The 11,820-nt window shown below is 31.3% G+C and overlaps 1 protein-coding gene across 1 annotated transcript; it reads left to right on the forward strand.

Annotated features, from left to right (window-relative positions):
• The first annotated feature begins 7,976 nt into the window (after window positions 1–7,976).
• LOC112025227 (probable xyloglucan endotransglucosylase/hydrolase protein 30) lies at window positions 7,977–11,311 on the forward strand. Its single transcript, XM_024057890.2, has 4 exons — window positions 7,977–8,257; window positions 8,442–8,542; window positions 9,150–9,358; window positions 10,665–11,311. Exons 1-4 carry the CDS (start codon window positions 8,038–8,040, stop codon window positions 11,191–11,193), a joined length of 1,059 nt encoding a protein of 352 aa, XP_023913658.1. The 5' UTR covers window positions 7,977–8,037; the 3' UTR covers window positions 11,194–11,311.
• The last annotated feature ends 509 nt before the right edge of the window (window positions 11,312–11,820 follow it).

Raw genomic sequence — 11,820 nt, forward strand, 5'->3', positions numbered from 1 at the left:
GTGAGAGTAGCCACTTGGCTCAACCACGACTTCTAAGCCCAACTTTTATTATATAGTATATGGTATGATATGATATAGTATATGATTTAATGATTTAGAGGACATTAGCCTCCCTCTTCTTCCTATAACTATTTAGTATTGTATTTCCTCAATAACAAAAAAAGCTAAAGAAAAATAAATAAATAAGACTTTCGAATTGAAATATGCACGTTATCCCTTGGATCGACTATGGGAAGTATATACCATATAGAGCAATTACCACCCTATTTGACCGGTACATCTCACTCCAAAAAAAAAAAAAATTATTATCATGTTTGTATAAAAATAATAGAAGGTACACATTTACTTAGAATGTACACCTTTACTTAGACCTAGCGCTTATAAGCTGAAGGTCGGAGGCGTCTTTCTCCGATGTGGGACTAAGAAAATCCGTGAGGGTTTTCACCCAAAGTGGACAATACTTTCTCAGGGAGAGGTTTGTCCCTCCACAACAATCTTTAAGTTTAGCTTAAATTCATTTTAGTCTTCTAATTTTACTTTTGTTCAATTGAGTCATTTTTATTTTTATACTTATTAATTCAGATCTTTTGTCCAATTTTGTTAAAAAATTGTTCTTAAAAAAATATATTATTTTCAAATGAAAAAAATCTATAAAATTAATTAAAATATCTTATAGACTTTTTATGTAAGAATTTTTTCAAATTTTTTTTTTCATTACTTAATTGCATACTTAATGATAAATTTTTTTTAATGAAATTGGTCAAAATACCTGAATTGAATAAGTTTAAAACTTAGAAGACTCAATTGAACAAAAATAAAGTTAAATAACTTAAATGAATTTCAATCAAACTTTGAAAGTGCACTTTGTACTTTAGCAACCAAAAAAAAAAAAAAAAGAGAAGAAGAAGAAGAAGAAAATATAGATATATATTTATTCTTTCAATGTCTTGGTTTACAATGGGAAAATGAGACTTGAAGAGCGATCAATAAAGCAATTTCTTTTTAGTACAAGGATGGAAGACAAAAAATTGAATTCCAATATTTACAACTCAAATGTTCTATTTAATTTCCTTACATATTACGTATGTACATATCTAGCTAATGAAATTCTCCAGTTTTACATTTGATATATGTGGATATGGCATTGGCAGGATGGATATACTTTGTGTTGAAATTTGCAAATGGCATGCTGCATGATTGCCAGTCACAAAAGAAGGGAAGGAGAGAGAAATTGAATATACGGTTGTTGAACAACCAAATTACGAGAGTGAGAGAGAGTGATTGAGATTCGATTGTTCACTTCAACAACCGGATTGTAAAATGCCAGGCATATGGTTGTTTAACTACTGGATCATGCAACATAGTATATTCGGTGCCACATAGGTACGAACTTTTTAAGTATTGAATATCTCACATGTCTCTAAATTGTTCAATCTCATCCCAAAATTCTTTAAAAAAAAAATTTATTTCTCACCAATAAGCTGCCAAATTCCCTTTATAAGCTGCCAAATTTTTCTATACTATGAATAAGGTATTAAATATGAAAATATACTTATATTTTTTTTACTATTGTTATAAGTCTAAGAAGCTAGAATGCCAAGAAGAAATATAAATAAAAAATTATTAAAATAAAAGAACAATAAGAGATAGTAAATGTTAATGACGGTGAAGAACATGTCAATGAAGAAATAATTTCACAAAATGAAGAACATGATAATAACATTGATTTGGATGTAGTTGATTAGCCCAAATGATAAATGTGGGGGGAAGCCCAAAGCTACTTAATGGGCCCGGAACCCACTGATTAGGGGCCATGGTGCTTCCGAGAATTAATAGACGGATGGGGCGGCCCACCTAAAGCAGGAAGCCCTGAAGCAGAAGGAGGAGTGCCGTCCGAGGAGGCCACCATTTGTCCGAGGATGTCTTTCTCCTCGGCTGTGATAAGCTTTGATCAAACGAATGTGTGAAAAGTCCGTCTAACCTCCCCAACGATCCCAACGGTGATGATGGACTCTGGGTGGATCCGGAAATGATCAGAACTAGAAAATATCTGAAGGAAAGGCTGGTACCACCGCATTTAATGCGCTGCAACAGCTTTTCTGGCCGCATTTATGTGGAGAAGACCCCTGAACAGTGCAACCTCAGCTACCGCCACTCACAAAGAACTAAAGTAGACACACGACATGACATGCACTCGAGTGGACGCGTGGATGAGGAACAAGTGGACGATGGAGATTGTATGAAGGGAGGCTATATAAGGAAGAAGGGTCCCTGATAATAGGGGGGGGGAAAGAAGGAGAGAGAGAGAGAGAAAAGCTTTACTGTAGCTCTGAGCGTTCTGATCGCTGTTTATTCAATAAAACACCTCTTCGGACATTCATTCATGGAATTATCCGGTCTCTAGTTCACGTTATCATTGTTGCATGTGACCCAGCTGACTGTTCTGTGCTTCATAACTAGCCCAGCTTTTTCCCCCACTCTCTACAAATTCATTGTTCGGGGTTCGTTGGGCCTATAACCAATCTCTTTTGGGTTTGGGCTACAAAAATCGACCCTACAATAAATACGATAAAAAAATATTTTGGCTTATATGTAATATATTATCACTTTTAAGTTTAATAAATTTGAATGTGTATGTTTTAAATATATGCTAATTCGATTGATTTAGTCAACTCTGTTAGATATTTCTACATAAGTTTGATTAAATTAGTCATTGGTTGTATATATTTTAAATTTATAATGAATATACATTTTTCTAACTGACATGACATCTATTTTTAAGGTTTTGTTCAAGAATTAGTAACATGGTATAATCTGAACCATTGGTTTTTAAATGAGAGGTTAAAATTAAAAGAACTCTATTTGATAAAGTACAGTAGGAGCACTGAAGGATCTGAATCCAAATTTTGATAAGGCCAAGGGGAAATTGCCCCCTCTTTATCCCCGAACTATAGTATTGTATGGACATTTTTGTTGGCAGCATCAAAATATGGTATTAGTTGATTTATAAGACTCTTGACTTATCATCTTTTTTTAGATGAAAACAACTTCATTCAACTTTATTTTGAAAGATGGGTGTATCCAGGCCTCGAGACATAGTAAAAATGTGTGCAACATATATACAATGTATTGTGCCTTTTATTTTGTTATGATGGGAAACAAATGCAATATGCAAACTGGTAACAACAAACATTCCATCTAGGCTCAGATCGTGCACTTGTGATAGTGAACTGAACAAAAAAGAGTGAGATTGATTACCATTGTTAACTTTACATCTTCATTATTATTATTATTTTTTTTTTTTTGAGAAACACATCTTAATTTAATTTAAATAGGATGCAAATCAAAATAATTGCTTATATTAAGTGAACCAATGTATTGCACTTGTTAGGATAATGACATTTGATTAAAAAAAGAAAAGATATGTGTCATCATCGTGATGGATCTAGTACACTTGACCCAAATTTCACCTCTTTTGTGTTCTAATTCATACACATATCATTATAATGGATGAGATGTACATCAGTTATTCAAAACTAGTGTATAGCTCCGTACATATGTACAAATACAATTAAAAATAATCACAGTTATACGGTTCAAATTATACATGTTATTAGCTTACACTTTTTTTAAACTATACATTTCTAAAATATATAATAATTTCTCATTATATATATAATTTAGAATTTAATTGGTTTGAGACTTTTTGATTTTTGCACCCAATATTTCACTTGCCACAAAATTTAAAATTTTAGATGGACACACAGTGGAAAATTGACTTCTAATTGAAATCCAATTTAGAATGTAATTGGATTTGAACTTTTCGATTTTTACATTCAATAATTCATTTAGCACAAAATTAAAAATTAAATAAGATACGTGTCGTAAAATTAAGAATCTAATTAAAATTTAAATGAATTTTTTCTAAGGGCTATTAATATATATATATATATATATATATTTATATAACCTTGACATAAGGAGGATATTTAATAGCATTCATTTGATTGGGTTTATCGATTTCAATCTTAAAATAGAATATATGGTTTTTTTTTTATTTATTTAAATTACCTTGTAAAAAATAACTAATATCATTTATTTGGTTGAGCTTATAAACTTTAATCTTAAAACAGAATATAGTTTTTAAAAAATTAATTTTTTATTCAAGATACAATTTACTTTACACAATAATCAAACTAATAATGTGTAAATTCATCTTAAGACAAAAAAAAAAAAAAANTTAAAAAAATAATTTTTTAACTTTCTGTTTTTAGATTAAGTTTATAAGCTCACCAAATAAATGATATTAGTTATTTTTTACAAGGTAATTTAAATAAATAAAAAAAAACCATATATTCTATTTTAAGATTGAAATCGATTAAACCCAATCAAATGAATGCTATTAAATATCCTCCTTTTTTTTTTTTTTTTTTTCTTATAGGTTGAGGAGAAGAAATTGAGAAAGAGAAAAGGAGATTGACAAAAATTTCCTTTTACATTTAAGGAGGAGAGTCAGTGGAAAACAAGAGGTCATAGTAAAGACAGCGTGGCATTATTAACGCCGCCTTTAGTCTCGGACACGGTTTTTCGGAAGAAGCTTTCCTCTTCAGCTCCTCATAGATCGTAGCATGGGTCCTATTACCCAAAATACCCTTCTACTTTTGACATAATTACCTACTAATATTTTTATTTATCCCCTTTTCTGATATGGACAATAATACCCACCTACTGCCACTTGTTTTACGAATTCACTCTTCATCATTATTTAATCCAAGTCCAACCTCTTTTTATTTTTATTTTTATTTTTTAAAATGGTAGCCTTGTTATTTTCAATGTTGGTTTGGTCTTCTTTAGAAAGATCAGGTTATTGTCACTCTTATTGCCAAAAAACCAAGAATATTTAATACACCATAGTAACCTAATCTATTTTTTTAGAAGAAAAAACAAAAAGTAACCTAATCTTTGCATATATCTATGTATCTTGACCCCCTATAAAATTGCTGAAAATGACCTTATATTTTTATAATTTAACACGTATGCATCTTTTTGCATCATGCTAAAGTTTTTTTTAAGTAAGAATAAGAAAATTCTTTTATTTTTTGCTTAACCAAATTGTGTACACATGTGCGAGAGTGTAATGATATGAAATTTCCTCTATGAAAAAGTTACATTTCATAATTCATACAACTCCACGACTTAGACAAAAAAGAAGAAGAAAAAACTGACTCGATCTTTAGTATTTTGAAAGTTTGACATTGCTAGATTTTATTTTGAAACTTTCATACAATTTACAATGATGATGCCAAATAGTTTTAATTTCAACCAACGACTCTAACAGCAGAAGGCTCGATTAGAAACCTCATTTTCTGCTGTCATTGTCTGAAACTCAAATATGTATAAATTAATAATTTTCTTGTGTACCATCTTTTTAATTTCGTACAAGAAAGCTCATTATTCAATTTTGAAGAAGAGAAAAAAAAAGAAAAATTTCTGCATGGAACCAGAATCTTGTGACATACGCATACCAAAAGAACCCATATGTGTCTGCATCACATTGGTTCTCACCTATTCCTTGACTTTCAAGTTTGAAGCTGGCCTAAAAAGTAAAAGACAACCCTCCTCAACTGTCCAGTACTGTTGGCAACTGCATGAAATATAAATTCCTAAATATTATTATCCAATTAATTAATTGTCTTATATACTTGATTATAGTTGATACTTTAGAATCAATCATTAACCAACCCTTAATTTTTAACTTAATCACAGGTTCCCAACCACCTTTTTATATACAGACACACACACACACACAAAATCTTCCACATTGGCCTTCTTCCTCCTTCACTGTTGGCAACCGCATGAAATACCAACTCTTAATTATTATTATCATCTAATCCCCTATTGATAAATTAGAATACTAGAATCAATCATGAATCTCCCAACAATTTTAATAAAAGTATTCCCCGCTCAACTAAAAGAAGAGCAAGATTTGAACCCATAGTCTATTGGGATGAACTTAGTTTTCTCATTAAATTATAAACCTCTTAGAACTAAAGGTCTGTTTAGATACTACTTATTATTAAAAATTGAAAGCTGAAAACTGAAAACACTATAGCAAAATAAATTTTAAATGTGTGAATAGTGCCATGAGATCCAGTTTTAAAATTGCTTTTACTGAAAAAAGTACTTGTGGGTCCCGTGAACAGTGCATGTAACCCACAGAAAAACAACACAAACACAAGCTAAGAAACGCTATCCAAACTCCACCTAAGATAACATCAAACTTATTATGCATTATTGATAGTAAAACTTTTTTTAATACAATGATGATGCCAAATAGTTTTAATTTCAACCAACGACTCTAACAGCAGAAGGCTCGATTAGAAACCTCATTTTCTGCTGTCATTGTCTGAAACTCAAATATGTATAAATTAATAATTTTCTTGTGTACCATCTTTTTAATTTCGTACAAGAAAGCTCATTATTCAATTTTGAAGAAGAGAAAAAAAAAGAAAAATTTCTGCATGGAACCAGAATCTTGTGACATACGCATACCAAAAGAACCCATATGTGTCTGCATCACATTGGTTCTCACCTATTCCTTGACTTTCAAGTTTGAAGCTGGCCTAAAAAGTAAAAGACAACCCTCCTCAACTGTCCAGTACTGTTGGCAACTGCATGAAATATAAATTCCTAAATATTATTATCCAATTAATTAATTGTCTTATATACTTGATTATAGTTGATACTTTAGAATCAATCATTAACCAACCCTTAATTTTTAACTTAATCACAGGTTCCCAACCACCTTTTTATACACACACACACACACACAAAATCTTCCACATTGGCCTTCTTCCTCCTTCACTGTTGGCAACTCATGAAATACCAACTCTTAATTATTATTATCATCTAATCCCCTATTGATAAATTAGAATCCTATAATCAATCATGAATCTCCCAACAATTTTAATAAAAGTATTCCCCTCTCAACTAAAAGAAGAGCAAGATTTGAACCCATAGTCTATTGGGATGAACTTAGTTTTCTCATTAAATTATAAGCCTCTTAGAACTAAGAGTCTGTTTAGATACTACTTATTATTAAAAATTAAAAGCTGAAAACTAAAAATACTATAGCAAAATAATTTTTAAATGTGTGAATAGTGCCGTGAGATCCAGTTTTAAAGTTGCTTTTACTGAAAAAAGTACTTGTGGAGTTGTGGGTCCTGTGAACAGTGCATGAGATCCATAGAAAAACAACACAAACGCAAGCTAAGAAACGCTATCCAAACTCCACCTAAGATAACATCAAACTTATTATGCATTATTGATAGTAAAACTTTTTTTATTATAAAAAAATCAATAATTTATGTCACTAATTGTGTACAAGCTTATAAAAAATTGTGTGAAAAAGTTGGGAAAATTTTTATATGCATTTTTTTATATTAATAATAAAAACTCAAACTCTAATAATAAAAATCCAATAAATGAAATATTGTAATTAGTACTAATAAAAATAGTGTCAGTAACAATTAATCCATATAAAAATAGTATTGTTATAATTTTTTTTAATGAAATAATGCTATAATTAGCTACAACTTAACATCTTAAAAATTAAAAATTTTGAAAAGGATTATAAGAAAATTTTCGTTTCCTAATTAGCATTATTACTATGAAAAATAATCGCTTTCTATTTATGACAGGAAGAAACTACTCTTTAAAAAAAATCACAAATTTCCAACAACCCCAGTCTATATATACAATATAAATAACCGTCCACACTAGGCAGCCCATAATAATAATATCCCAACATTTTTTTTTTTTTTTTGAGAAAGATAATATCCCAACGTAAGAAGGGCATTCTCGTACACACACAATGAAAAAAAAAAAAAAAAAAAACTCAGTAGCCAAAGAGGATTCTCTCTCTCTCATCCTTTGCATTAAATGCCTTCACTGTTTTAATTTGTATTTGTGTATATATATAAAAATAAACTTGCAGAAAACGCAAAGAGAGGTGGTGGGTTAATTAGAGAGAAAAACATGGATGATTTACTACGTTGTTGTTATGGTTTTGGTTTTGGAGCATCGAAAACGTTTGCGCTCTTCTCTATCTTTTTGTTAATCTCCATAGCCAACGCGGCTTTCAGCAATCTGACCACCATCCCTTTCAACCGAGGCTACTCTCCTCTCTTCGGTGACGGCAACCTTGTTCGCTCTCCCGACGGCAAAGGCGTCCGTCTTCTCCTTGATCGCTTCACAGGCACGTACCTCATTCAAGATTTCATACTCTGATACCATATTAAACTACCAATTATCTAAAAAAATATAAACCATTGAAATATAATAAATTTAATAATTTAACCATATACTTCTAACACATTTTATGTCAAAACCCTTTTGTTTTTTCATTCTCGTTGATTGGTTCTGGTTATGGTTGTTGATAGGTTCGGGCTTCATCTCCTCCAACCTATACAAACATGGGTTCTTCAGCGCTAACATCAAGTTGCCATCAGATTACACGGCTGGCATCTGTGTTGCCTTTTATGTACGTAGGTCATTAATTCAGCTTTCTATATATTGTCAGTCTTTTTTTTTTCAAATATAATAGATAGGATAGAAGCCTAATCTCTTGTTTGTTATTTTGAAATTTTGACATCCTTTTCATAATCTTTGAGAATTATTATTAAGTTTTTTATCCTCTTGTTTGGTTCGTTCTGGAAAAAAAAATGAGGAAACAGAAAAGGAAATAGAATTTTCTTTTTAGTACACCATAAAAGACTTTTCCTTTCAACCATTGGAATTCTTCAGAAACATAACTACGTACGTAAGCAATCAATTGAATCTGGCATGTAATTAAAAGTAGAGATTTTACTTTTTCAAACTCCACACTAACGTTTCAAATCCATAAATAGTTTTCTATATATGTACACACACTATTCTCGGTGTATGCGTCAATGTTTTAAGCCTAAAAATTAGTTCCTTGTTTTTTTAATTTCTCAAAAATATAAAAGACCGATTCGTCACTGCTATGAATTATCTGCCCATGCCCTGCAAAACCATCATGCATCCTATTCCTACATAATTAGAATACATTGTCATGATCATGGTTGATTTTTGTTGATATCTTTCCATATATATACATATATATACAGACATCAAACGGTGACGTATTTGAGAAGAGCCATGATGAGTTAGACTTCGAGTTTTTAGGGAACCTTGAAGGTAAGCCATGGAGGTTCCAAACCAACTTGTACGGTAATGGTAGCACAAACCGCGGCCGGGAGGAGCGGTATCGTCTTTGGTTTGACCCCTCCAAGGAGTTCCACCGATACAGCATTCTTTGGACTGCCAATAAAACTATGTAAGAGTTTTTTATTTTATGCTTTCCTTATTTATCTTTTTTTTTTTTTGGTTGCCAAATTGCTTCTTCTTCCTGCTTTTGCGAAGTCCTTTTATGGATTGGATACCACTTTTTTTTTTCTTTTTTTCTTTTTTTGATAGGGATGATTGGATATCACTTCGTTAACATGTTTTGCTTTTTACATTTTGTTTTTTTTTTTGAGAAATAATTACAACATGCTATTAATTCTACAATTTAAACCCTTTCTTCCTTAGACCTCTAAGTACTTTCTGCCTTTTACATCCAATAAGTCTATAGTTACACCAGAATTAAAAAATTCACAATTGTTTATTGTGTCAAATTGTTAATATGAACAATAAAGTAGTGCTATTGATGGTTCCATATAATAATAATAATAATAATTTGTCAACTCAGTAAGTATGAAATTAATTAATAATTGTAGCATTACCCTCTATAACCTCTTTCTTTGTTGTAGTATGTTCTGTTTGACCCCCACGAGAGGTAGTAGTGATTGCTGTTGCGTGTGGGTTGTGACTTGTAATCTCTAAGGCTAGTAGACTAACTTGGCTTCCCATTCCTTAATAAACTTGAAAAAAATATATGATTACGGGTAATTATATAATGTTTTGGAAGTATAGTATTCCCTAGTCTTATTTTTGAATAATGAGTTTCATAATAAATTTAATTAGTGTGATCAACTGTTAAATTAGGTGAAGGAGTACTATATTGTATATTATGTAACTCCCAAAAATATTGTATAATTTTCTATAAAATTACCCTCGATTACTTCCTTTTGAATAGCTAAACTATATAAATATTCGATCTTATTTTAGGTGGGCCAATTGTCCAACTTATTTGGTGAGAAGGGGCTTGGTCCATGCGCTATAAGTAAGCATGTGGGACAAATTTGTATTCTTTATAGTAAATTTCTTAGGCTGCCAAACTAGGGGATAACTCATAAATTCCTATACCAGCGACAAAAAATTGCTGGCCAAATCCACCTACCTAGATATTTCAATATTTTTATTAACTACAATAACGATTAGTCTTCAACCGCAATTGAATTTTTCTAGCTCAACGTTTATAAGAAGCAACTGTTCGTGACATTACACGTGTTACTATAATTCCGTTAATAATAAGACATATTTGTTGACTTATCATACAATGTTTATCACCAAAATTCTACCCCCGTGAGTTTGGTACACAAAATAAATTTATCAAATAAGTTTGATACATGAAATATGGTAATTTAATTATGTCAATTTTATGACTATTTGTTTTTTCTTAATAATTTTGGAATGAACAGATTTTACATCGACGAAGTTCCAATAAGAGAGGTAGTGAAAAATGATGCAATGGGCGGTGACTACCCATCAAAGCCGATGTCGCTGTACACAACCATATGGGACGCTTCAAATTGGGCCACATCTGGAGGTAGATACAAAGTGAATTACAAGTACGCACCCTTTGTAGCCGAATTCAAGGACCTTGTCCTAGAGGGTTGCCCCACGGACCCAATTGAGCAAGTCTCGGCTGCTGATGTTTGTGCTGAAAAGGATGCTTACCTAGACAGCCAAGACTATGCAATCATGACACGTAAGCGCCGCCAAGCCATGCGGTGGTTCCGCCAAAGGTTCATGTATTACTCTTATTGCTATGATACGTTGCGTTACCCCGTGCCACCACCCGAATGTGTCATTAGTCGAGATGAGAAGCAGCGGTTCAAAGACACTGGAAGATTGAAATTTGGAGGAAGCCACCACAAACAATCAAGGCAATCAAAGCGGCGAAGTCGGACCCCAATTTCTTCTTCAGCCTCTAATAGTAATATGTGATCATATCTACTATTGATATTGTAATTTAAAATGTACTTACGGTACGTGTTGGTTTTGTGAAATCTTATTTATAATGTTTATTTATTTATTTATTTCACTAAAACAGATTAAATCGTTACGAAGTTTCTTGCTTTTCTAAATAATTATAATAAGGAAAGTTTTTTCCCCCCTTTGGCAAGACCCTATCACTCAAATCTAATAATAGCATAATATATTCGACCTTAGCTATAGTTTCTTTTTCTTTCTAAATAAACCTTAGCTATGGTTTCAAATCTCTAGATTAATAAAGTTTTCATAAATAAATAAAAAATCAGAAATTTCAAGATATAAAATCCAAACATCAAAAAACTTTAGGGAGTAAAATCCAAACACTACCAAACTTTAGAGGGGTAAAATCTAAATTCTAAAAAGTTAAGGTATAAAATTCAAATAGCCTCAAACTTTAGGGGGTAAAATCTAAATTTTAAAATTTCAGAATGTAAAGTCCAAAATACCCCCAAACTTTAAAGATGTAATTTGCAATTTACCCTTAGAAAATATTTGCTTACCATTTATCTTTTCTTATTTTTGATGAGACATTTATCTTCTTCTTTTTTTGAGGGAAATATTTATCTTTTTTTGATAGAG

Source organism: Quercus suber, unplaced genomic scaffold (assembly GCF_002906115.3).
Source record: "Quercus suber isolate HL8 unplaced genomic scaffold, Cork oak 2.0 scaffold_47, whole genome shotgun sequence".
NCBI classification, from domain to species: Eukaryota; Viridiplantae; Streptophyta; class Magnoliopsida; order Fagales; family Fagaceae; genus Quercus; species Quercus suber.